The sequence below is a fragment of the Salvelinus fontinalis genome, chromosome 31, assembly GCF_029448725.1.
Source record: "Salvelinus fontinalis isolate EN_2023a chromosome 31, ASM2944872v1, whole genome shotgun sequence".
Lineage (NCBI taxonomy): Eukaryota > Metazoa > Chordata > Actinopteri > Salmoniformes > Salmonidae > Salvelinus > Salvelinus fontinalis.
The window spans coordinates 48,045,980-48,072,337 of NC_074695.1; the positions used below are offsets into that span (position 1 = coordinate 48,045,980).

The window sequence follows — 26,358 nt, forward strand, 5'->3', positions numbered from 1 at the left end:
GGTCGTCCATTCTTTTATTAGTTGAATCCACCAGTATTTGGACAAAACACTTGAAGCTATTTTCTGCTTACAGAACTCTTTGTGTTTGTTTAAAAGATCCTTCAACTGTGATAGAGAAACACCACTGTCCTCAACGGTACTCCCGCCGGCTTTGGTATTTGTCATGGTAGCTATAAACCATGTACTCCTCGCAGTTCCAGACAGGGCAGGTCACAAGGAAGATTGAAAACAACAACAAATAGCAGGGATCTAGACAGCCACAAACCCGGACAATCCGCGGTCCCAGCCACAATGGCTAACCGCGTTGTGGGCTGCAGTCACGGGCTCCAGTCACAGGCTGCTAGCATGAAAGGCAGCTAGCTAGCCTATCATGCTATGCCAAATAGGTCCTCAGACCCGGCCTTGGTCGGCAGGATCATTGGACAGAGAGTAGCAGTCCCAGCTACTGATGCTTACTGCATCACATGATCCAAACTCAAAAGTTATCCAGCTACTAAGAAACTTTCCAATACACTTTCAAAACAACAAACTATCCAAAACAACAAACCAAGCTCTCCCTGGTTCCACGTTCAACAGGAAGGGATTTGAAACAATTACAATAATTGAAGCTCTGACAGAGCCTGGTCAGCTGTGGGGGCAATAGCATACACCACAGTGTCATCTGCATACAGATGAAAGTTTGAATTATTACAGATACAGTAAACCAATATTGTTTGAAAGGTTGCTGGATCGAATCCCCAAGTTGACAAGGTAAAGATCTGTTTTTCTGCCCCTAAACAAAGCAGTTAACCCACTGTTCCCCGGGCGCCGAAGACGTTGATGTCGATTAAGGCAGCCCACCACACCTCTCTGATTCAGAGGGGTTAAATGCGGAAGACACATTTCAGTTGAAGGCATTCAGTTGTACAACTGACTAGGTATCCCCCTTTCCCCTTTCATGTAAATAGTGAAAAGAACTGTACCAAGAACCGATCCCTGTGGGACACCCTTTGTTATGTGTTCTGTCCTTACATTTATTTTCAAACCATCTACATGTTGCCTGGTTCAGACCAATTGATGAAAGCCTCTGAATAAGTAATGAGTGTTCTACTGTGTTGAATGCTTTAGACAGGTCCAAAGAAGTAGCATAGATGGTGCTATGACCAGGTCTGAAACCTGACTGGTGTACATTTAGAATACATGTTATAATAAAAAATGATCTAAGCTGAGTATTTTCAATCAAATCAAATCAAATGCTATTTGTCACACCGCCAAATACAACAGGTGTAGACCTTACAGTGAAATGCTTACTTACAAGCCCTTAACCAACAATGCAGTTTTAATTTAATTAAAAAATATATATATATATAAAAGTAACAAAGAATTAAAGACCACTGAAATGTTTTTTTTTTTCTTTTTTTTTACCTTTATTTAACCAGGCAAGTCAGTTAAGAACAAATTCTTATTTACAATGACGGTCTATCCGGGAACAGTGGGTTAACTACCTTGTTCAGGAGCAGAACAACATATTTTTACCTTGTCAGCTCGTGGGTTTCGATCCAGCAACCTTTCGGTTACTGGCCAAATGCTCTAACCACTAGGCTACCTGCTGCCCCCAAAATACAAAATACAACCATAATTTCATTACTTTCATATTTTCATGTCTTTCAGACAATGCATTCCACAGATTATCCTCCAGCTCATCTTCAGTTTGGTCATGGTTTCTGTCTTTTTCTCCTCTATTCTTCTCTCCTCAAACCACACGTGGCACTCAGCGCATGATCGAGGGGATTGAAAATTAATTAACCATCAGTTCTGTTGCTCGTTTACCGTGGGTAGTTGGGTTAAAGAGGTAACAGAGAGGTCAGAATTGGGTTGTGCACCTGTTCAGGGCTGAGACCGAGGGGTGTAGTCAGCAGTGTAAGAGAAGGGGAAAAAAGGGGTACAAAAGAGTGGGTAACAGAGAGGTGGGTAGTGTACCTGTTCAGGGCTGAGGCCAGGGGGCACCCAGGCGTATTCCTCCAGCGCGCAGCCTGAGTCGTCGTCAGAAGTAGAGTTCCTCTGGAAGTCGTACATCAACTTGGTGACACTCTTATCCATCTCCAGAGACATGGCCCTCACCACATGCTCCTCACTGGGACTCTTAGAGTGGACGCCAGTCTTCTTTTAGCAGAGAGTGTGAGAGAAAGGAGAAGGGGAGAGAGAGAGAGAGTGAAAGAGAGGGAGAGAGAGAGAGAGAGAGGGAGAGTGAGAGAGAGGGGGGAGTGAGAGAGGGAAAAGGGGAGTGTGCGAGAGAGCACAAGAGAGGGAGAGGGAAAAAGAGAAAGTGAAGAGAGCATGAGAGAAATAGAGAGATATAATAATTAGTATTCTAGACTACAGGCTGAGGGCTCAGATTTCCCAGCGGCATACATCAGGGCTATGGCAGATATATTAAAACATTTTAAGCAATTTGTCACAAGCAATTACACATGAATATTGTACAGAGACACACACACTAACGCACACATTGGCTCAGACTTTATTAAAACTGTCAAAAGCACATTATGTTTATGCCATTATACTTTTCAAAACTAATGTACAGTCCAAACACAAAAAACGAATACAACCGACCTAAGTTAAGTGATCATTTATCAGATATGGAGAAAAGAGAGGGTCTCTGGCTGGAGAGTAAAACAGCTGGACACATTACTATTAACAGGACAAGGTATCCGCTGCCTATCACTGCCTACCGACACCAGAAACATGGCTTTGAAAGGCAGGGTAGGGAAGCTAGGGAAGCCTAGCAGGGTTCTTCTGCTAGGCATTCAAAAGTGTAAGTAGGGAATGGCGGGTGGGTGATAAAGGGACAGGAGGCCCTTACAGTAAATTGGTTTAAATGGAAAACAAGATCATGGGTTTACTGTAGCGAATTCAGTTCCAATAGAATCAGTCCCACCCCATCACATGCCACAGACCAGACTCAAACATGATCTGTCCACATGAATCCAAAACATAATTCCCTCACCACAACCCTGTGAAACATCCAATACTTGGAATCTAACAGATAACTAAAACAGCTTCTCAGAACCTCTTACAAAACACACACAAAGCCAAATGAGATAACTAAAGCCATGAAAGGACAATGACTTAACTAGTCTCCCTCTCTGTCCTTTGAGGGAGAGCCGGTGAGTGAGTCAGAGTGCATGAGGTACTGTGGCGTGTTGTTTATCTCTCTCTAAAATGGACGCTGCTGATTCCTCTAAGGGACTAGGTAAAGCTGGTGTAGCTGCTAGCCCCTGGCCTGGCCTGAGGAAGGCAGGCAGTGCACTACTTACATCACCACTGTATGGAGGCTGAGTGGAGAGAGAGGGAGAGACCTGGAGGGAGTGTTTTTTTGTTGTTGACGTAACACACTCTCACTGTACCGAGTGGTTAGTCATCAACACACTCCTCTGATCTGCCTAGGCAACATATTAGGGGGTGGGGGGATTCGGGGGGAGGGAAGGTCTCTCGCTTTGCTCGCTGGCTTGTGTTCAGTTCTGCTTTCTAGAGAAAAAACGGAGGCTTGTCTATCAGTCACAGTCGATCAAAGATAATATCCGTTATGTGCAATGATAATGAAGATGAGCATATACAGTTGAAGTCGGAAGATTACAAACACATAGGTTGGAGTCATTAAAACTTGTTTTTCAACAACTCCACAAATTACTTGTTAACAAACTATAGTTTTGAAAAGTCGGTTAGGACATCTACTTTGTGCATGACACAAGTAATTTTTCCAACAATTGTTTACAGAGAGATTATTTCACTAATAATTCACTGTATCACAATTCCAGTGGGCCAGAAGTTTACATACACTAAGTTGACTGTGCCTTTAAACAGCTTGGAAAATTGAAGAAAATTTTGTCAATGCTGTAGAAGCTTCTGATAGGCTAATTGACATCATTTGAGCCAATTGGAGGTGTACTGTGGATATATTTCAAAGCCTACCTTCAAACTCAGTGCCGCTTTGCTTGACATCATGGGAAAATCCAAAGAAATCAGCCAAGACCTAAGAATAAAAATTGTAGACCTCCACAAGTCTGGTTCATCCTTGGGAGCAATTTACAAATGCCTGAAGGTACCATGTTCATCTGTACAAAAAATAGTACGCAAGTATAAACACCATGGGACCACGCAGCCATCATACCACTCAGGAAGGAGACGCGTTCTGTCTACTAGAGATGAACGTACTCTGGTATGAAAAGTGCAAATCAATAAGAGAGCAACAACAAAGGACCTTGTAAAGATGCTGGAGGAAACAGGTACAAAAGTATCCATATCCACAGTAAAACGAGTCCTATATCAACATAACCTGAAAGGCCACTCAGCAAGGAAGAAGCCACAGTTCCAAAACCGGCATAAAAAAGCCAGACTATGGTTTGCTACTGCACATGGGGACAAAGATCCTACGTTTTGGAGAATTGTCCTCTGGTCTGATGAAACACAAATAGAACTGTTTGGCCATAATGATACTTTGAATGATCGGCTATGAAAATCCAACTGACATTTACTTGTGAGGTGCTGACCTGTTGCACCCTCAACATCCACTGTGATTATTATTATTTGACCCTGCTGGTCATCTATGAACATTTGAACATCTTGGCCATGTTCTGTTATAATCTCCACCCGGCACAGCCGGAAGAGGACTGGCCTCATCTCATAGCCTGTTTCTTCTCTAGGTTTCTTTCTAGGTTCTGGCCTTACAATGGAATTTTTCCTGCCACCGTGCTTCTAGACCTGCACTGCTTGCTATTTGGGGTTTTAGGCTGGGTTTCTGTACAACACTTTGAGATATCAGCTGATATAAGACGGGCTTTATAAATACATTTGATTTGATCGTTATGTTTGGAGGAAAAAGGGCTTGCAAGCCGAAGACACCATCCCAACCGTGAAGCACGGGGTTGGCACTATCATGTTGTGGGGGTGCTTTGCTGAACTTCACAAAATAGATAGCATCATGAGGGATGAAAATTATCTGGACATATTTAAGCAACATCTCAAGACATCAGTCAGGAAGTTAAAGCTTTGTCGCAAATGGGTCTTCCAAATGGACAATGACCCCAAGCAAACTTCCAAACTTGTGGCAAAATGGCTTAAGGACAACAAAGTCAAGGTATATTTGAGTGGCCATCACAAAGCCCTGACCTCAATCCCATAGAAAATGTATGGGCAGAACTGAAAAGCATGTGTGAGCAATGATGCCTACAAACCTGACTCAGTTACACCAGCTCAGTCAGGAGGAATGGGCCAAAATTCACCCAACTTATAGTGGGACGCTTGCGGAAGGCTACCCGAAATGTTTGACCCAAGTTAAACAATTTAAAGGCAATGCTACCAAATACTAATTGAGTGTATGTAAACGTCTGACCCACTGTGAATGTGCTGAAAGAAATAAAAGCTGAAATAAATCATTATCTCTACAATTATTCTGACATTTCACATTCTTAAAATAAAGTATTGATCCTAACTGACATAAAACAGGGAATTTTTACTAGGATTAAATGTCAGGAATTGTGAAAAACTGAGTTAATGTATTTGTTTAAAGTGTATGTAAACTTCCGACATCAACTGTATCATCTGCACTACATGAATGACCGCTCTGTTCAGGAGCATAATTTTTACCACTCTTGTTACATATTGGAAAGTTCAAGGAGGTTCAGTCAATAATCACCATGACATATCTTCGCCGTGGCTTCAGAAAAAGTTGATCAAACAAATAGCAATTGTCTGTTGGAGAAAAGATGGTAATTACTCCATTTCAATCAAATGACAGAAGTATTCTTTGAACTGTGTCCAAAACTACAAAGGACTTCATCTTCAGAGAGAGAAAGTGAGAGAATAAGAGCTGAAGATACTGTAAATGGATAGAGAGATTGACTTAGTGAGAGAGAAAAAGAGTGATAAAGAGCTGTCAATGCAGTGCCAAAATAAATGTTTTTCCATTTTCACGTGTCATGCTTCACCTCCCTCCCAACTCTTCCTTCCATCCTCGTGTGGATCTGACAGGCTCTGTGTGGGTGGGCATGAGAGTTAGAGAGGGAAAGGGAGGGAGGGAGTAATAGAGGAAGAGCCTTTTATTCATGTAAAAGCTGACATGAGGATAGGTGCTCGTCTGAAGCACTGACAACCTAATCTCTCATGGACAGATCTACGTACCGGTACGTACTGGTGCCGTAGAATCCGTCACGAAGGATTGGGATGCGTGGGCTAACTAGCAGCAGTAGTTCCAGTGTTTTGTGTTTTTCGTCACTGGTTATTTGGACAAATCGCAATTTCGCAGGTGTTAGCATCTTTAGAATTTCGGAATGGGAGGAAGGCCCGCAACTTGCAAAGAGAGAGGGTGGAGCTCCTCATTCCAGTTCCGTTCCCAGTTGTAGCATCTCTTAATCTCTTCTCTAAACACACGCATGGACCCAGAACTGAATCGAGCAACTGTCTAACAACTTAAGACTTTTGTTCTGGACTAATAATGTTTATTTTAATTGGCAAGATTAGCAAACTGAGGCATGACATGCCAGCAACAAACGCCGAACCTACACATCCAAGTACAACTGATCAAATTATGAAAGACAAGATGTGTGAGCGTGGAAGAGGTGACATTTCTTTTGTTGTCTATCAACAATGAAAAGCCATCTGGGTCTGACAACTTGGATGGAAAATTAGTGTGTGCCGTCCTGCCTGGAGGGAAGCAAAAGTCATTCCGCTACCCAAGAATAGTAAAACACCCTTTACTGGCTCAAATAGCTGACTAATCAGCCTGTTACCAACCCTTGGTAAACTTTTGGAATAACTTGTTTGACCAGATACAATGCTATTTCGCAGTAAATAAATTCACAAAATACTTTCTGCACGCTTATAGGGAAGGGCATTCAACATGCACTTACACAAATGACGGATGATTGGCTGAGAGAAATTGCTTATAAAAACATTGTGGGAGCTGTTTTGTTAGACTTCAGTGCGGCTTTTGACATTATCAATCATAATATGCTGCTGGAAAAACTTATATGTTATGGCTTTACACCACCGGCTATATTGAAGATTGAGAGTTACCTGTCTAACAGAACAAAGATGGTGTTCTAATGGTAGCCTCCCAACATAATCCAGGAAGAATCAGGCATTCCCTAGGGCAGCTGTCTAGGCCCCTTACTTTCTTACATATTTAATAATGACCTGACACTGGCTCTGAATATGCGGTTGACAACACTATACACGTCAGTTACTACAGCAAGTGAAATCACTGCAACATTTAACAAAAAGCTGCAGTCAGTTTCAGAATGGGTGGCAATAAATAAGTTAGTCCTAAATATTTCAAAAACTAAAAGCATTGTATTTGGAACAAATCATTCACTAAACCCTAAACCCTAAACCTCAACTAAATAATTTAATGAATAATGGAGAAATTGAGAAAGTTGAGGAGACTAAACTGCTTGGAGTAACCCTGGATTGTAAACTGTTACAGTCAAAATATATTGATGCAACAGTAGATAAGATAGGGAGAGGTCCGTCCATAATAAAACGCTGCTCTGCTCTCTTAACTTCTCTAGGATAGGGGGCAGCATTTTCACGTTTGGATGAAAAGTATACCCAAATTCAACTGCCAGCAACTCATTCGGCAGGGTAGCCTATTGGTTAGAGCGTTGGACTAGTAACCGAAAGGTTGCAAGTTCAAATCCCCGAGCTGACAAGGTACAAATCTGTCGTTCTGCCCCTGAACAGGCAGTTAACCCACTGTTCCTAGGCCGTCATTGAAAATAAGAATTTGTTCTTAACTGACTTGCCTAGTTAAATAAAGGTAAAATAAAAATCCCCAGAAGATAAGATATGCATATTATTAGTAGATTTGGATAGGAAATACTCTGAAGTTTCTAAAACTTATTTAGCAGGCGAAACCCCGAGGACAACCATTCAGATTTTTCTTTTTTTGAGGTCACTCTCTTTTCAATGCCTTTTCATTGGGAATCCAGATTTCTAATTGACCTTCTTGGAGTTCCTACCGCTTCCATTGGATGTCAACAGTCTTTCGAAATTGGTTGAGGTTTTTTCCTTTGTGTAATGAAGAAGTACGGCCATCTTGAACAAGGGTCACTTGAAGTGTACTGTTAGATAGAGGCGCGTAACCAGAAAGCTAGCCACAGTTTGTTTTAACCTGTTGGGGATGGGGGCGCTGTTTAGACTATTTATGCTAATTTGGCTAATTTTTTAAACGGCTTCCCACAAAATCCTTGATCGTACAATATGCATATTATTATTATTATTGGATAGAAAACAGTCTATAGTTTCTATAGGAGTTGAAATTTTGTCTCTAAGTGGAACAGAGCCCATTCTACAGCAATTTCCCTGACATGGAGTCAGATTTGAGAAATGTTGGCCACTCTTCTGAAGTCAGTTAAAAGGGCACTGTCGTTGCTATGACTATACGGACACTTCTTACGTCTTCCCCTGGATGCCTTTACGTGATGACGATTCCAACGGGGTCGATTGCGCGTTCACAGGCCCTACAAATGAAAAAACCCTGAAGCTAGTCATTCTTTGGGAGCTGCGTCATGAGCCTAGAGGACACCGGCGCGCACCTGTTCCAAGCGTTAGTTTAGCCTGTTATATTTCTCCGGTCATCTTTTCACTCGTTATAGGAGTTAAAAACATCATAAGGTAGTTAATTTAAAGCGTTTTATAGCAATTTATATCCGTTTAGTGCGATTTTGGGACATTTATTTTTGCAACGATGTGAAAAGTTGGGCACGCTTTTCAGTTCATCCCGAACGCAGTTGACATTTCCACATGGCAAGAGGACAGCTTTCCACCAAAAGACGATTTCTCCTAAGAAAGGATCCTTTGCCCAAGATACTGATGGAAGAACAGCTCAAGGTAGGACATTTTTATTATGATAAATCGTGTTTCTGTCGAAACATTTTAGTGGCTTAGGACGCCATGTTTTTTGACGTAGCTTCGCTTGGCGCAAACTGTATTGAAAAGTAAGGATAAATTAAAAAATGTAATAACGCAATTGTATTAAGAATTAAATTGTCTATCAATCCCTGTCCACCCTATATTTTTTAGTCACGTTTATGAGTATTTATGTATAAGAGTAGATCACTGTCTAAGTGGCGCAAGGACTTTTTCTTTACCAGCTTGTCTACATTTCACATTGTCTAACCATGATTTTGGTGGCTAAATATAAACATTTTCGATCAAACTGTATATGCATGTTGTAATGTGATGTTACAGGAGTGTCATCGGAAGAATTCTGAGAAGGTTAGTGAAAAAATTAATATCTTTTGGCGATGTTGACTTTTATCGCTCACTTTGGCTAGAATCAATGCTGGGCTGCTAATTGCTATGTGCTAAGCTAATATAACGATTTATTGTGTTTTCGCTGTAAGACACTTAGAAAATCTGAAATATTGTCTGTATTCACAGGATCTGTGTCTTTCGATTCGTGTATGCTGTGTATTTTTACGAAATGTTTGATGATTAGTAGTTAGGTAAACACGTTGCTCATTGTAATTATTCTAGTCCATTTGTGATGGTGGGTGCAATTGTAAACTATGCCATCTACCTGAAATATGCACTTTTTTCTAACAAAACCTATCCCATACCATAAATATGTTATCAGACTGTCATCTAATGAGTTTTGTTGTTGGTTAGGGGCTATAAATATCTTAGTTTAGCCGAATTGGTGATGGCTACTGGTGTTGGTGGACAAATAAAAGATGGTGGATTATGCTAATGTGTTTTTAGGTAATAGATGTACATCTTTACATATTGTGTCTTCCCTGTAAAACATTTTAAAAATCGGAAATGTTGACTGGATTCACAAGATCTGTGTCTTTCATTAGCTGTATTGGACTTTAATGTGTGAAAGTTAAATATTTTAAAAAAATATTTTTTTTGAATTTCGCGGCACTGGTTTTTCAGTGGGGGGGGGGGGGGGGTGTGCCGCTAGCGCCACGCTGATCCTAGACAGGTTAATCCTGTATTGAACACAGATCATCCCGTCTTCAATTTCTTCGATTATTTACGTAAAAAAAATACCTAAAGTTGTATTACAAAAGTAGTTTGAAATGTTTTGGCAAAGTTTACAGGTAACTTTTGAGATATTTTGTAGTCACGTTGCACGTTGGAACCAGCGTTTTTCTGGATCAAACGTGCCAAATAAATGGAAATTTTGGATATATATCGACGGAATTAATCGAACAAAAGGACCATTTGTGATGTTTATGGGACATATTGGAGTGCCAACAACAGAAGCTCATCAAAGGTAAGGCATGAATTATATTTTTATTTCTGCGTTTTGTGTCGCGCCTGCAGGGTTGAAATATGCTTCTCTCTCTCTGTTTCCCAATCAGAGACAACGATAGACAGCGGTCCCTGATTGAGAACCATACCCTGCCAAAACAAAGAAATACAAAAACATAGAAAATAGAACATAGAATGCCCACCCAAATCACACCCTGACAAAACCAAAATAGAGACATAAACAGCTCTCTAAGGTCAGGGCGTGACAGTGTGTGATTATTTATTGTTTAGGTCAGTACGTTTCTGGCTGTTTTTTTCCAGGTGCTGTGTTCACCCGTGTTTTGTGGCAACAGTTATTGTTCGCACATAAGTATTGTTACTTTGTGCTATTTTTTCTTAAGTAAAGTACGTTGTTCACTCATCTTTGCTCTCCTGCGCCTGACTTAATGCACCAGCTACACCCACCGCCTGACAGAGGTGCACAGTACTACATAGAGCTATGTCCCTTGTATATATCTTTTAACCTTTCACGAGCCTCTACCCCGGGGCCGGGTGCACCCCCCCCCCCCCCCCCCCACACACTGATTAGCATCGCTAGCATAGCGTCACAATTAAATAGTAGCATCTAAATATCATTAAATCACAAGTCCAAGACACCTAATGAAAGATACAGATCCTGTGAATAAAGCCACCATTTCAGATTTTTAAATGTTTTACAGGGAAGACACAATATGTAAATCTATTAGCTAAACACGTTAGCAAAAATCACCATTTTTCTTTGTCCACCATTTTCTCTCAACACCAGTAGCTATCACCAATTCGGCTAAACTAAGATATTGATAGCCACTAACCAAGAAAAAACCTCATCAGATGACAGTCTGATAACATATTTATGGTATAGGATAGGTTTTGTTAGAAAAACGTGCATATTTCAGGTAGAAATCATAGTTTACAATTGCACCCACCGTCACAACTAGACTAGAATAAATACATAGAGCAACGTATATTACCTAATTACTAATCATCAAACATTTCGTAAAAATACACAGCATACACTAATCGAAAGACACAGATCCTGTGAATACAGACAATATTTCAGATTTTCTAAGTGTCTTACAGCGAAAACACAATAAATCGTTATATTAGCATACCACATGTGCAAACATTACCAGAGCATTGATTCTAGCCAAAGAGAGCGATAACGTAATCATCGCCAAAATATATTAATTTTTTCACTAACCTTCTCAGAATTCTTCAGATGACACTCCTGTAACATCATATTACAACATACATAGAGAGTTTGTTCGAAAATGTGCATATTTAGCCACCAAAATCATGGTTAGACAATGACAAAAGTAGCTCAGCTGGTCAGAAAATGTCCTGCACCATATTAGACAGTGTCTAGTCTTATACATAATACTCATAAACTTGACTAAAAAATACAGGGTGGACAGTGATTGATAGACAATTTAATTCTTAATACAATCGCGGAATTACATTTTTTTTAATTATCCTTACTTTTCAATACAGGTTGCGCCAAGTGAAGCTATAGCAAACAAGATGGCGGGATAAACGTTTAACATTTATCGACAGAAACACGATTTATCATCATAAATTGTTCTTACTATGAGCTGTTCTCCCATCAGAATCTTGGACAATGAATCCTTTCTTGGGTCTAATCTTCTTTTGTTCGAAAGATGTCCACTTGTCCGTCGAAATGCCCACTAACGTACGACCGGGACCCCGAAACGTGCCCGGAGCTTCAAAGTTTTGAGACAAAGCAATGCCTCAAAATCGCACTAAACGGATATAAATTGCTATAAAACGGTTTAAATTAACTACATTATGATGTTTCTAACACCTATAACAAGTAAAAAGATGACCGACGCTATATTACTGGCTAAACCAATGCTTGGAAAAAGGCCAGTCAGATATCCTTCTTGCGTTGAGCGCTGTGTCCAAAGGAAGGCTACTTCCGGTATTTTGTCATTTATAGAGCCAATGATTGCGCAATCGACTCCATTCAAATTGTCACCACTTACTGACATCTAGAGGAAGGCGTGGGCAGTGTTTGTATCTCATAGGATTAACAGAGACTTTTAAAACTGATCTGGAACCAGAGGCCAAGATGTCTAAATCTCACACACTGGGAGGAAAAGTGCTGTAGAATGAGTTCTGTTTCACTCAGAGACATAATTCAAACGGCTATAGAAACTAGAGAGTGTTTTCTATCCAATAATAACAATAATATGCATATTGTACGAGCAAGAATTGAGTACTAGGCAGTTTAATCTGTAGAGACAATTATGCTAATTTGAAACAGCACCCCCTATAGTTGCAAGAAGTTAACATCTTTTTCTTCGCATATCTTTTAAAATATTTTCCTAAACCTCAACTTCTAAATAATCTCCTGCCTCACCCAATGTGGCGTGGATCTGCTTTTTTCTAAAGTATTTCTATTTCCTTCAGATCTGGAATCCCTCAACTGAAGCTAGCCAGCTAACTACCTACCAGCTATCAGTCAGCAAACCATTGCTTGCGGTCATCAGCTAACCTTTAGCTCGGAAAGCTCTCGCCAGTTCGAACAACGTGACTCAAACCAGAGCATAACGGACCTATTTCTCTCCATATCTCCGGATTCCTACCTCAAACTCTGAACATTTTCATCTGGATCTTCGCAACTAGCTAACCGCAATCCCGGGTGACCACCTGGCTATCGTTTCCATCCCGGAACAAGCACCAATTAGCCTGAAGCTAGCCCAGCCAGGGCTCCTGTGCTACCACCGAAGCCCGCTCCTAGGCTACAATATCCGGACCCCTTCTACTGCCGGTACGGGGCACGGGGCACGGAACCCGCCGATCCTCTACGACTGGAATACCGACATAATCTTCCCGAGGATTCCAACAGGCCCCTCAGGTGTGACTCCCGCTGAAGGCCCATTCTGCTAACCTGCTAGGCCTGCTAGCTACCTAGAGCTACTTGGAACTCTACTAATTCCACGACTGGTCTATCGACATCACCGCACGAAGAGGAAAAAACAGACTTACCCCCATCTGCTAACCGCTAGCTTGCTTGTCCCTGTCTGCTAACTGCTAACGTTAGCTTGCCTGCCCCTGTCTGCTAACTGCTAGCTCCTGCTAACTGCTTGCTTGCTAACCCGGTCTGCTAACTGTTAGCTTGCCAGCCTCGGTCTGCTAACTGCTAGCTTGTTTAGCCCCGGCCTACTAACTGTTCGCTTGTTAGCATCGGCCTGCTAACTGTCTGAACCGTCGTGTCCCCAGTCAGCCCAACCACACACTGGACCCATACGTTCACTTGGCTACGCATGCCTCTCTCTAATATCAATATGCCTTGTCCATTACTGTCCTGGTTAGTGATTACTGTCTTATTTCACTGTAGAGTCTCTAGCCCTGCTCAATATGCCTTAACCGACCATGTTGTTCCATCTCCTACATATGCGATGACATCACCTGGTTTAAGCGTCTGTAGAGACTATATCTCTCTCATCATTACTCAATGCCTAGGTTTACCTCCATTGTACTCACATCCTACCTTACCTTTGTCTGTACACTATGCCTTGAAACTATGCTATCGTGCCCAGAAACCTGCTCCTTTTACTCTCTGTTCCGAAATTGCTAGACGGCCAGTTCACATAGCATTTAGCCGTACCCTTGTCCTACTTCTCCTCTGTTCCTCTGGTGATGTAGAGGTTAATCCAGGTCATGCAGTGCCTAGCTCCACTCCCACTCCCCAGGTGCTATCATTTGTTGACTTCTGTAACCGTAAAAGCCTTGGTTTCATGCATGTTAACATTAGAAGCCTACTCCCTAAGTTTGTTTTACTCACTGCTTTAGCATACTCTGCCAACCCGGATGTCTTAGCCGTGTCTGAATCCTGGCTCAGGAAAACCACCAAAAACCCTGAAATCTCCATGGCTAACTATACCATTTTCCGCCAAGATAGAACTGCCAAAGGGGGCGGTGTTGCAATCTACTGCAAAGATAGCCTGCAAAGTTCTGTATTACTATCCAAGTATTACCCAAACAATTCAAGCTTCTACTTCTAAAAAGTCACATTTCCAGAAACAAGTCTCTCACTGTTGCCGCTTGCAATAGACCTTCCTCTGCCCCCAGCTGTGCCCTCGATACCATATGTGAATTGATTGCCCCCCATCTATCTTCTGAGCTCGTGCTACTAGGTGACCTAAACTGGAACATGCTTAACCTGTTTGGGCTGCAGGGGCAGTATTGAGTAGCCAGATAAAAGGTGCCCATTTCAAACGGCCTCGTACTCAATTCTTGCTCGTACAATATGCATATTATTATTACTATTGGATAGAAAACACTCTCTAGTTTCTAAAACCGTTTGAATTATATCTGTGAGTGAAACATAACTCATTCTGCAGCAAACTTCCTGACAGGAAGTGGAAAGTCTGAAATTGAGGCTCTGTTCCAGGGGCTGCCTATTAAAGCCCTTGTTATTTATTAGTTTAGATGCACTTCATACGTCTTCCACTAGATGTCGACACGGAGTGAGAGAAGAAATGGACTGTGTAACTTGATCTGGACTCGAATTACAGCTCATGGAATGACGTGTACTCCATTTCCTGTTTTCAGGAAGGCGCGAAGAGAGACATGGATTTGCCTTCTGTTTAGCTGTCGTTATAGGCGACTACTCTGGACGGCTCTGACTTAGAATACGTGGACAACTACAAATACCTAGGTGTCTGGTTAGATTGTAAACTCTCCTTCCAGACTCACCTTAAGCATCTCCAATCCAAAATTAAATCTAGAATCGGCTTCCTATATTGCAACAAAGCCTCCTTCACTTATGCTGCCAAACATACCCTCGTAAAACTGACCATTCTACCGAGCCTCGACTTCGGTGATGTCATCTATAAAATAGCCTCCAACACTCTACTCACCAAACTGGATGCAGTCTATCACAATGCCATCCGTTTTGTCACCAAAGCCCCATACACTTCTCACCATTGCGACCTGTAAGCTCTCGTTGGTTGGCCCTCGCTTCATACTCGTCGCCAAACCCACTGGCTACAGGTTATCTATAAGTCTCTGCTAGGTAAAGCCCCGCCTTATCTCAGCTCATTGGTCACCATAGCAGCACCCACTCGTAGCACGCACTCCAGCAGGTATATCTCACTGGTCACCCCCAAAGCCAATTTTTCCTTTGGTCGTCTTTCCTTCCAGTTCTCCGCTGCCAATGACTGGAACAAAATGCAAAAATCTCTGAAGCTGGAGACTCATATCTCCCTCACTAGCTTTTAATAACCTCTTGGCGCAGCGATCCCTTTAGCGGGATCATTTTCGTCAACATCCGGTGAATTGCAGAGCGTCAAATTCAAATTAAATGACTAAAAATATTTAATTTTCATAAATTCACAAGTGCAATATACAAAAACACACCTTAGCTTGTTGTTAATCCACCTGGCGTGTCAGATATCAAAAAAGCTTTACGGTGAAAGCAAACCATGCGATTATGTGAGGACAGCTCTCAGCAGACAAAACATTACAAACAGCTAGTTACAAAGTAGATTGGTCACGAAAGTCAGAAAAGCAATAAAATTAATCGCTTACCTTTGATTATCTTCATATGTTTGCACTCACGAGACTCCCAGTTACATAATAAATGTTCATTTTGTTCCATAAAGATTCTCTTTATATCCAAAAACCTCCATTTGGTTGGTGCGTTTTGTTTAGTAATTCACAGGCTCTTGCAGGTCACGACGGGCAGACGAAAATTCCAAATAGTATCCGTAAAGTTCGTAGAAACATGTCAAACGTTTTTTATAATCAATCCTCAGGTTGTTTTTACAATAAATAATCGATAATATTTCATCCGGACGGTAACATTTTCAATACAAGAGAGAAAGAAAAGGTCTCGCTCCAGTGGAGCGCGCATGAACAAATCTGAGGACATCTGGCTATCCACTGACGCGATGAGATCATTCTCGCTCATTTTTCAGAATGAAAGCCTGAAACTATGTCTAAAGACTGTTCACACCCTGTGGAAGCCTAAGGGAAAGGAATCTGGTTGATATCCCTTTAAATGGAGGATAGGCTTGCAATGGAACAGAGTAGTTTCAGAAAAATAGCACTTCCTGGTTTGATTTTCCTCAGGTTTTCCCCTGCAATATCAGTTCTGTTATACTCACAGACAATATTTTGACAGTTTTGGAAACTTTGGAGTGTTTTCTATACTAATCTGCAAATTATATGCATTTATGCATATATGCATATTCTAGCTTCTGGGCTCAGAAATAGACAGTTTACTTTGGGAACGTTTTTTATCCAAACATCAAAATACTGCCCCCTAGCTTCAAGAGGTTTTAAGCACCAGCTGTCAGAGCAGCTTGCAGATCACTGCACCTGTACATAGCCCATCTGTATACAGCCCATCTATCTACCTACCTCATCCCCATACTGTATTTATTTATTTATCTTGCTCCTTTGCACCTCAGTATATCTACTTGCACATTCATCTTCTCTGCACATCTACCATTCCAGTGTTTAATTGCTATATTGTAATTACTTCGCCACCATGGCCTATTTATTGCCTTAACTCCCGTATCTTACCTCATTTGCACTCACTGTATATAGACTTTTTGTTTTCTTTGTTCTACTGTATTATTGACTGTATGTTTTGTTTATTCCATGTTTAACTCTGTGTTGTTGTATGTGTCGAATTGCTATGCTTTATCTTGGCCAGGTCGCAGTTGCAAATGAGAACTTGTTCTCAACTAGCCTACTTGGTGAAATAAAAATAAAAAAAACAAAAAAAATACATGGTACTCTAATCCACATCAAGTAACTCACACAAGCAGTAAAATCAGATTTAAAAAACAGATAAAAATACGCCTTATGGAGCAGCAAGGACTGTGAAGAGTTACACACACAGGTAGAAACACACACATACAAATGGACACAACAAACACACGCACATCTGGATTGTGTGTTGTAGTAGAGTAGTGGCTGGAAGGAACACACGTAATGTATTGTGAAATATGTTGTACAATGTATTTGAATGTTTAAAAATGTTATTGTAATGTATATTACTGCCTTCATTTTTGCAGGATACCAGGAAGAGCAGCTGATGTCTTGACAGCAGCCAACGGGGATCCAAAACAAATACAAATACAAACTGAGATGAATGAAAACCTATAACCAAGGTTTATTAGTTATTGACTGACATATCTCCACGAATCACACACTGTTGTGGGTTCTACATGTCACACCGTTGTTATTTAAAAACACATGTTTCTCTTACATCTTATACATGGCAGCTATACATAAACACATGACAATCTTTTTATAGGCCACAAAACATTAATCTGCTTCAAAGTTATGAGAAAATACTCTCTATTCACTGGTCAGTAGTTATTTTCTCATCTTATGCCCAACAATGAAATTCAACATCTAAATGGTGATTTATTCTATTTGCAGCCACAGAAATATCAGCAGTTGCGTAACCTGCCCACGTACTCTATTATGATCTAGAATGGGAGAGATGATGTCAGCAAGTTGCTGTGCCAACGTTTACTAGATGTAGACCCTACATCCTCAATGAAGACACCTGAAATCCATTCATTTGTATTTAGATGTAGGTCACGTTTACATAAGTGACCTGTCACTCACTCCTCTCCTGCACTGTACATCAATCAGTAACCAATATGTGGGCCAGAGTGAGATGATAAATTTTGTGTGGTACACATTAGAATGGTCCTTCCTTTTTGCTCTAACTGTATAGAATGTGGGTTATTGCACCATAAAACAAGCTCTACAATGTATGTGATTTTAATGTACTATCCAATAAACCACTTCATGGGTAGTCTGAATACAGCCATATATTTAATATAGCCATATACTGTATTTCATATCCCTCTCACCTTTACAGTTCACACGTTGGCTATCATTTACGTCAGACGGGTTTGCTGAGAGAGCAGCGACAGAGACCTGGATGTGGGATACAGAAGCCTAACGCCTGTGTCACACAAATGCTGGATCTAGAAGCCTAGGAATAATGGATATAACAGCTTAACTGTTGAGGCCAGGATGGACTGGGCTCCTCTGGCAGCTGTGTGACCTGTAGAGAACAGTCTGCCTGGATTGAACACACAGATATATAAAGACCCTTCTCTCTCTCCGCAGCTCTACTGACAGCACTTTGTCACTCACCGCTACAGAGGAACTTCAATGATTCTGCTCATCCAATGAAATATTGAAGAAAGAATATCTGTGAAGCCACGAAGCCATACCCTTTACTAGATGAGAGGGTGTGTGTGTGTATTTATTCCTCATGTTAAACAGTACTAGTGGCTTAGTTCCACCCTAGGCCTGCTGTGTCCTTCCTTTGCAAAACTGTAAAACATCAAAGACTTCTATAATATGCCCTTGGGCCGTTGAGAAAGCTGTGGCAGACAAGTGCATAAATTACCAACGCGCTTAAGGGTCAATTGTTGCAAAACTGAAAATCCGGTGTATAATAGCCTGAATTATCAGAGTTGAGGTAAATAAATGTAGAATTTATGTTGAAAAGTGCTCTCCTCTAATGACATCAGTATCTGCTGATGTCAGCAGTGCATGGATTAAGCCTTCATAAACATTCATTTGGCTGATAAGACCATTGTTCAGTAATAACCTTGGACTGAAAGGCCATTTTCTCTTGTGTGGAGAGTTGATTTGGTGGTTTATTAAAAGGTTGTCTCCCTTTGAGACATATTCTTGGTCTAAAGTAGCCAACACAGAGACAGAAAATGACGATGGGACAACAGATAGATGCTACCGTACCTGACACCAACCCACTCTAATGCGGTTCCTGATCTAGAAGGCCATCCAAACTACCCAAGGATTGGTGGAAATCACACTACAGACAATTGAGACCACACTGTTATTTTGTCGCTGTTCAACAGCAAATGTTGGGCAGCATTCTCTTGTGGCCCATGTTATTCAATGCGAGTCCCTATCCACATTCTGACTGACTATAAAGAAACGGACACAATATGAAAGGGCACTAAAACATTTCAGTCTGACAAACAGGTGCAAATGTGACCTTAGAGCGGACACGGTGTCTACATCTTTCACCAAGGCAGCGTTGAAATAATGCACAATGACCGATCGGTTGTTTTACTGTTGGGCTTTGCTAGAATGTAACCTCGTCCCTGTGACACTGTGCTACAATAAGAAGTAAAACACTTAGGACATTTTCACAAGAGTCACGGTGACTCTGGAGAAAGCAGCGGTGACATTGTGAGAGAGGGAGTGCACTTACAGCAGCAGTCCAAATGTCATCCTCTCTCTCCATTTGAACCAATAGCCATCCCCGATTAATAATGAAGTGTGATAGAGGGATGGGAGTGAGGGAGAGAGGGAGGGAGGGCAAGAGCATTCCCAACCCCCCTTCCCTTATTTAATTTAGAAAGAAAGCATTCCAGAACACAGCAGTCTCCTCCCGCTTCCCTCCTTACATCTTAACACCTTTTTCATTTAGTAAGAAACCAGCGTTCCAGAAGACAGCCGTGTCACCCCTCTTCTCTTCCTCTCTCATTCCCCCTCTCTGTGTGCCAATGGAGCTGGTTTCCATGGAGTCAGTTCATGCGAGTAGCCACGGTAACCGAAGTCCAGCCCTCCCTGGTACACCAGAGAGAGAAAACTCAATTACACAATCGCAAAGATGGAGGTACTGCACAGAATGTCTGTCATCTGTTTATCTGAGTGTGGGGACAAAGAGATAAAGTAATAAAAGGGAGAGACTTTCCATACTGATGTGATGAATCTTAAGAGCATGTGTGGTCAAAGACATTCATGCTCGTTGAATACCCTTAAAGGTCAAATGCATTTTTATCTCAATATCAAATCATTTTTGGGTAACAATTTGATACCTTACTGTGATTGCTGTCAATTGAAAAGTTCGAAAAAAAAGCAAAAATAGCTTCTTAACAAAGAGCAATTTCTCAAGCAAGAGTTTTGCCAGGACAGTCTGAAAGTGGTCTGAGAGAGGAGGGAGAAATCGAAAACAACCCGTTATTCTTATTGGTCTATCACCAGGCAAGCCAAAACTCCATCCCACCAAAACTTGGCTCAAACAGCTCTTACACTAAAAGGGCGTTATCATCCTTTTCACAGTTTCACAGTATTATTCCAACCTCATATACACCTTTCAAACCACTACGTTTTTCTGCCAACTTCAGCATCCCGACAATTTTTTTGTTGACTTTTCTTTATATATAAAAGGTATTGGTGGTGACAAAGCCTCTAGTTTTATTTCCACCAACCAACCTAGTCATGATTGCGGTAAAGTTCTGCCTACAGCTTAGTATGAAATGTAGCCGTAATGCCGTAATTTCTTTGCATAGCCCACCACGTGCACTGTTTTCTTAACCTCAACTGGATGGATCCATAGACTTAATATGGGAATATATATAACTGAATTACAAACATATTGGAATAAAGTAGGCTAATGCAATTGAAGGCATCAAATTGTATTTTTTTTTTAAATAATTATATATGACATTTACATAAGTATTCAGACCCTTTACTCAAAAACTTTTTGAAGCACCTTTGGCAGCAATTACAGTCCTCTTGAGTATGACTCTACAAGCTTGGCACACCTGTATCTGGAGAGATTCTCCCATTCTCCTCTACAGATCCTCTCAAGATCTGTCAGGTTGGATGGGGAGCGTTGCTGCACATCTATTTTCAGGTCTCTCCAGCGATGTTAGATCGGGTTCAAGTCATTCAGAGACTTGTCCCGAAGCCACTCCTGCATTGTCTTGGCTGTGTGCTTAGGGTTGTTGTCCTGTTGGAAGGTGAACCTTCGCCCCAGTCTGAGGGCCTGAGCGCTTTGGAGAAGGTTTTCATCAGGGATCTCTCTGTACTTTGCTCTGTTCATCTTTGCCTCGATCCCGACTATTCTCCCTGTTCCTGCTGCTCGCTGAAAAACATCTCCACGGCATGATGCAGTCAACAACATTCTTCACCATAAGGATGGTGCCAGGTTTCCTCCAGATGTGACGCTTGGCATTCAGGCCAAAGGAGTTCAATCTTGGTTTCATAAGACCAGAGAGTCTTGTTTCTCATGGTCTGAGAGTCTTTAGGTGCCTTTTGGCAAACTCCAAGTGGGCTGTCTGTCTGTCACACTGAGGAGTGGCTTCCGTCTGGCCACTCAACCATTAATGGCTGATTGGTGGAGTGCTGCAGAGATGGTTGTCCTTCTGGAAGGTTCTCCCATCTCCACAGAGGAAATCTATATCTCTGTCAGAGTTACCATTGGGTTCTTGGTCACCTCCTTGTCCAAATCCCTTCTCCCCCGATTGCTCAGTTTGGTCCGAGTTGGGCCAAATGGAGGGTTGGGCCAAACGTTTAAGAATGATAGAGGCCACTGTGTTCTTGGGGACCTTCAATGCTGCAGAAATGTTTTGGTACCCTTACCCAGACGTGTGACTCTACACAATCCTGTCTTGGAGCTCTATGGGCAATTCGTACGGCCTCATGGCTAGGTTTTTGCTCTGACATACACAGTCAACCGTGGGACCTTGTATAGACGGGTGTATGCCTTTCCAAATCATGTCCAATCAATTGGATTTACCACAGGTGGACTCCAATCAAGTTGTAGAAACATCTCAAGGGTGATTAATGGCTGGGCATATAAGTGGAGGTGGTAGAGCTCATCTCTTCGTTTGCTCATCTTTCACCAATCAGAAACTTTTAGCACGCAAAAATGTAGCCTAAATCAAGTGTAGTCGTATTATTTTGCTCGATCGTGTAAATGCGACTCAAAAAGCCAGTGACTCAAAAGACTCACATGCTTTTGAAAATATAGATTGATATTAGTTTTATTGGTGTCATGATGAAGATACTCTCAATGTAAGGCCCTAGGCCTGCTCCCTAACAAAGTGAATTGAGGGTAGAAAATACAGCTGAAGTCGGAAGTTTACATACACAGGTTGGAGTCATTTAAACTTGTTTTTCAACCACTCCACAAATTTCTTGTTAACAAACTATAGTTTTGGCAAGTCAGTTAGGACATCTACTTTGTGCATGACACAAGTAGATAATTTTACTTATAATCACCGTATCACAATTCCAGTGGGTCAGAAGTTAACATACACTAAGGTGGCTGTGCCTTTAAACAGCTTGGAAAATTCTAGAAAATGATGTAATGGCTTTAGAAGCTTCTGATAGGCTAATTGACATAATTTGAGTTAATTGGAGATGTACCTGTGGATGTATTTGAAGGCCTACCTTCAAACTCAGTGCCTCTTTGTTTGACATCATGGGAAAATCCAAAGAAATCAGCCAAGACCTCATAGAAAATGTTTTGACCACAAGTCTTGTTCATCCTTGGGAGCAATTTCCAAACGTCTGAAGGTACCACGTTCATCTGTACAAACAATAGTATGCAAGCATAAACACCATGGGACCACGCAGTGTTCTGTGTTTTGTCTCCTGGAGATGAACGTACTTTGGTGCGAGAGTACAAATCAATCCCAGAACAACACCAAAGGACCTTGTGAAGATGCTGCAGGAAACAGGTACAAAAGTATCTATATGCACAGTAAATGAGTACTATATCGACATAACCTGAAAGGCCGCTCAGCAAGAAAGAAGCCACTGCTCCAAAACCACCATAAAAAAGCCAGGCTACGGTTTGCATTTGCACATGGGGACAAAGATCGTACTTTTTGGAGAAAAGTCCTCTGGTCTGATGAAACAAAATGGAACTGTTTGGCCATAATGACCATCGTTATGTTTGGAGGAAAAAGGGGGAGGCTTGCAAGCCAAAGAACACCATCCCAACCGGGAAGCACAGGGATGCTTTTTGTGGGGGTGCTTTGCTGCAGGAGGGACTGGTACACTTCACAAAATAGATGTCATCATGAGGAAGGACAATTATGTGAATATATTGAAGCAACATCTCAAGACATCAGTCAGAAAGTTAAAGCTTGGTCGCAAATGGGTCTTCCAAATGGACAATGACCCCATGCATACTTCCAAAGTTGTGGCAAAATGGCTTAAGGACAACAAAGTCAAGGTATTGGAGTGGCCATCACAAAGCCCTGACCTCAATGCTATAGAAAATTTGTGGGCAGAACTAAAAAAGCGTGTACGTGCAAGGAGGCCTACAAACCTGACTCAGTTACACCAGCTCTGTCAGGACGAATGGGTCAATATTTACCCAACTTATTGTAGGAAGCTTGTGGAAGGCTACCTGAAACGTTTGACCCAAGTTAAACAATTTAAAGGCAATGCTACTAAATACTAATTAAGTGTATGTTAACTTCTGACTCACTGTGAATGTGCTGAACGAAATAAAAGCTGAAATAAATCATTCTCTCTACTATTATTCTGACATTTCACATTCTTAAAATGAAGTGGTGATCCTATCTGACCTAAAACAGGTGATTTTTACTGGGATTAAATGTCAGGAATTGTGAAAAACTGAGTTTAAATGTATTTGGCTAAGGTGTATGTAAACTTCCGACTTCAAATGTAGATTAAACGTGGATCAAGAAAGCATGGGCTTTCCTTGGGTTCTATTTAAAATATACCTTTTTTTGTAGGACAGCGGTTCCACACGTTGCCGTGATGCAAGTTGTGTGGGAAAATTATTATTTTTATTTGATTCTGTTACATTTCATTGTCTTCTTACTACAAAATATAGACTGAGTGTACACAACGTTGCTCTTCTACATGACATGGAGGTGAAAGCTATGATTCCTTATTGATATCACTTTTTAAGTGCACTTCAATCAGTGTAGATGAAGGGGAGGAGACTGGTTAAAAAAGTATTTTTAAGCCTTGAGACAATTGAGACATGGATTGTGTAGGTGCTATTCAGAGTGAATGGGCAAGACAAAATATATAAGTGCCTTTGAACAGGGTATGGTAGAAGGTGCCACGCTTGTCTCAAGAACTGCAACGCTGCTGAGTATTTCGCACTCCACAATTTCCTGTGTGTATCAAGAATGGTCCACCACCCAAAGGACATCCAGCCAACTTCACACAACTGTGGGAGGCATTGGAGTCAACATGGGCCAGCAAATCTGTGGAATGTTTTCGACACCTTGCCCCGTGGAACTGAGGCTGTTTTGAGAGCAAAATAAGGGGGGGTGCAACTCAATATTAGGAAGGGTTTCTTTTTCCTACTCAGTGTATGTGTAAGGTTCTGTATTTACTTTCTTAGTCAACCTTGTGTTCTGTTCCGTTGTGTTCTTGAACGTAGCCCTGTTTCTTTGTGTTCTTGAACGTAGCCCTGTCTTTCATTTCTTTGATTATTGATTCCACATGTGTTAGTTACTCACCTGGTCTCATCAGCTCCTTATTTAGTTCTGTTCATTCTGTTTGTGCCTTTGTGAGGTCTTATTCGTTTTGACTCTACTAAGCCTTTTCCTAGCTTGTTTGTGAGAACCAGTTATAGCCTTCAGTCCTAGTTTTGATTCACCTGCCTGTTTGCCTACCTGTGTATGACCCTTGCCTGCCTGTGACCACGATTCCTGCCTTCTGCGAAGGCGAAATAAACACCTGCCACGCTCTGCGTGTGAATCTACACCTTTTTCTCCCTGTGTATTGATTATAGTATGTGTGTTGACTGTGATCGGGATAGGTGTATCTTGTCTGTTTAATGAGCTATTGGGTTTAATTAACATAATTCATTCACTTGGAGGTAACATAATTAAACACAAAATATGCCATTCTATTGTTTTGAAACTACATTTTATGATTCTTTATTATTACCTGCCTAAATAAATTAATAATGGATTTATTTTTGATAGTGTATATTCAATGGATTTATTAAAATAGACACCCACCCACATCTGCACACCACTTGTCGCCGGAATGCTCACGGGAGGTGTAAAAGGCACATGCAGGCAAGAATGTGGTAAAATTCGGCATGTTTGTAAGGGGGTCATATAAACATTGCCCAATTAAAAAAAAAATAATAATAATAATTTACAGACAAAACACTATTAATATTTTGTAATATTGAAATAATCCTATGTGAAAGCAGTAATAGTGTGGAAATATGTTAAACACAGGAAAATCACGTGTTTGACTGCAGTGGCCGTTAAGTGTACAATTTGTGTTGTGATCACGTTGTCAATTTTCATGGGTTTCAATTAACCCAGCAACCACTCTTTCTGCTTCCAGCCCACCGGCCATCCCTCTCCCATCTTCCATGTGTTAAGATGCAGGATATATAGCAGCAGGTCTTGTGGATAGGTTTTAGCCTCTGAAGTCTGTTTAGGAGAATACAGTCAAGGACACGTCCCATTGGGCACACCACATCATTCCAAGATGGACATTTGGGTAATATTTGGTTAAGGATCAGTGAGATTTCAACCTTTATTCACCCACTCATGACAGCCAGAAGTTTGTTGAATTCCCAATGCTTCACTATTCTTTTAACTATCTAAACCACATTTCAATGGAAAAACAATGTCGGCTTTTTGGTTTAGTTGTCATCTAAATGTGTTATCACTGCACTTTCAACCATTTTAAAAGCACAAAGTTGAAATGGGAATACAATGTCAGATATGCTGTATTTACACAACTTAATGTGTTATTACACTGGGATTAATCTAATAACACAACCAATTGACCTGGATGGAGGTTGAGTTGACATTAAAAGTACATACATTTAAAAGTGATCAATGCTTTTAACCATTCTGCACAGATTATTATAGCAAATGTGAAGATATCCACAGACCTGCGACCTTTGCATTCTATCGTGAACGTTGCACGCGTTCTATGATTTCACAAGAAAACACTTATTTTAAGGTTGAGTAAATACTCTTACATTAGTTTGTAAGATAGCTTTAACTTTAGGCTATTTACTGTATTACAAAAGCATTCTTGAATTGTGTTTGGTTGACAACGCAGACAAATATCAACATTTAAAGAACATCTAATAATTGGATAGTTTCATCTGAGCCACTGGCATAACCCTACACTATTCTTTAACTTTTATTTTTGGCTTAGTTGGAGACGTGAATCCAACGTATCATAAGTTATTAGGCTATTTACTGTTTTGCAAAAGTCTAATTGAATTGTGTTTGGTTTTCAATGCAACCAACATTTGAAGGAGATGTATCTTTTGTGCCA

General features: G+C 41.0%; 1 protein-coding gene across 2 annotated transcripts in view; it reads right to left on the reverse strand.

Annotated features, from left to right (window-relative positions):
- The window catches only part of LOC129830436 (prickle-like protein 2), a 120,686-nt gene that overhangs the window by 33,603 nt on the left and 60,725 nt on the right, over positions 1-26,358 (reverse strand). Inside the window, exon 2 of one of the 2 annotated variants that reach the window (XM_055893013.1) lies at positions 1,960-2,139. In XM_055893013.1, coding sequence (XP_055748988.1) covers positions 1,960-2,091 — 132 coding nt within the window. In that variant the 5' untranslated portion in view covers positions 2,092-2,139. Of the gene's footprint in view, positions 1-1,959; positions 2,143-26,358 lie in introns of both variants that reach the window. The other variant, XM_055893012.1, reaches the window with a different exon arrangement.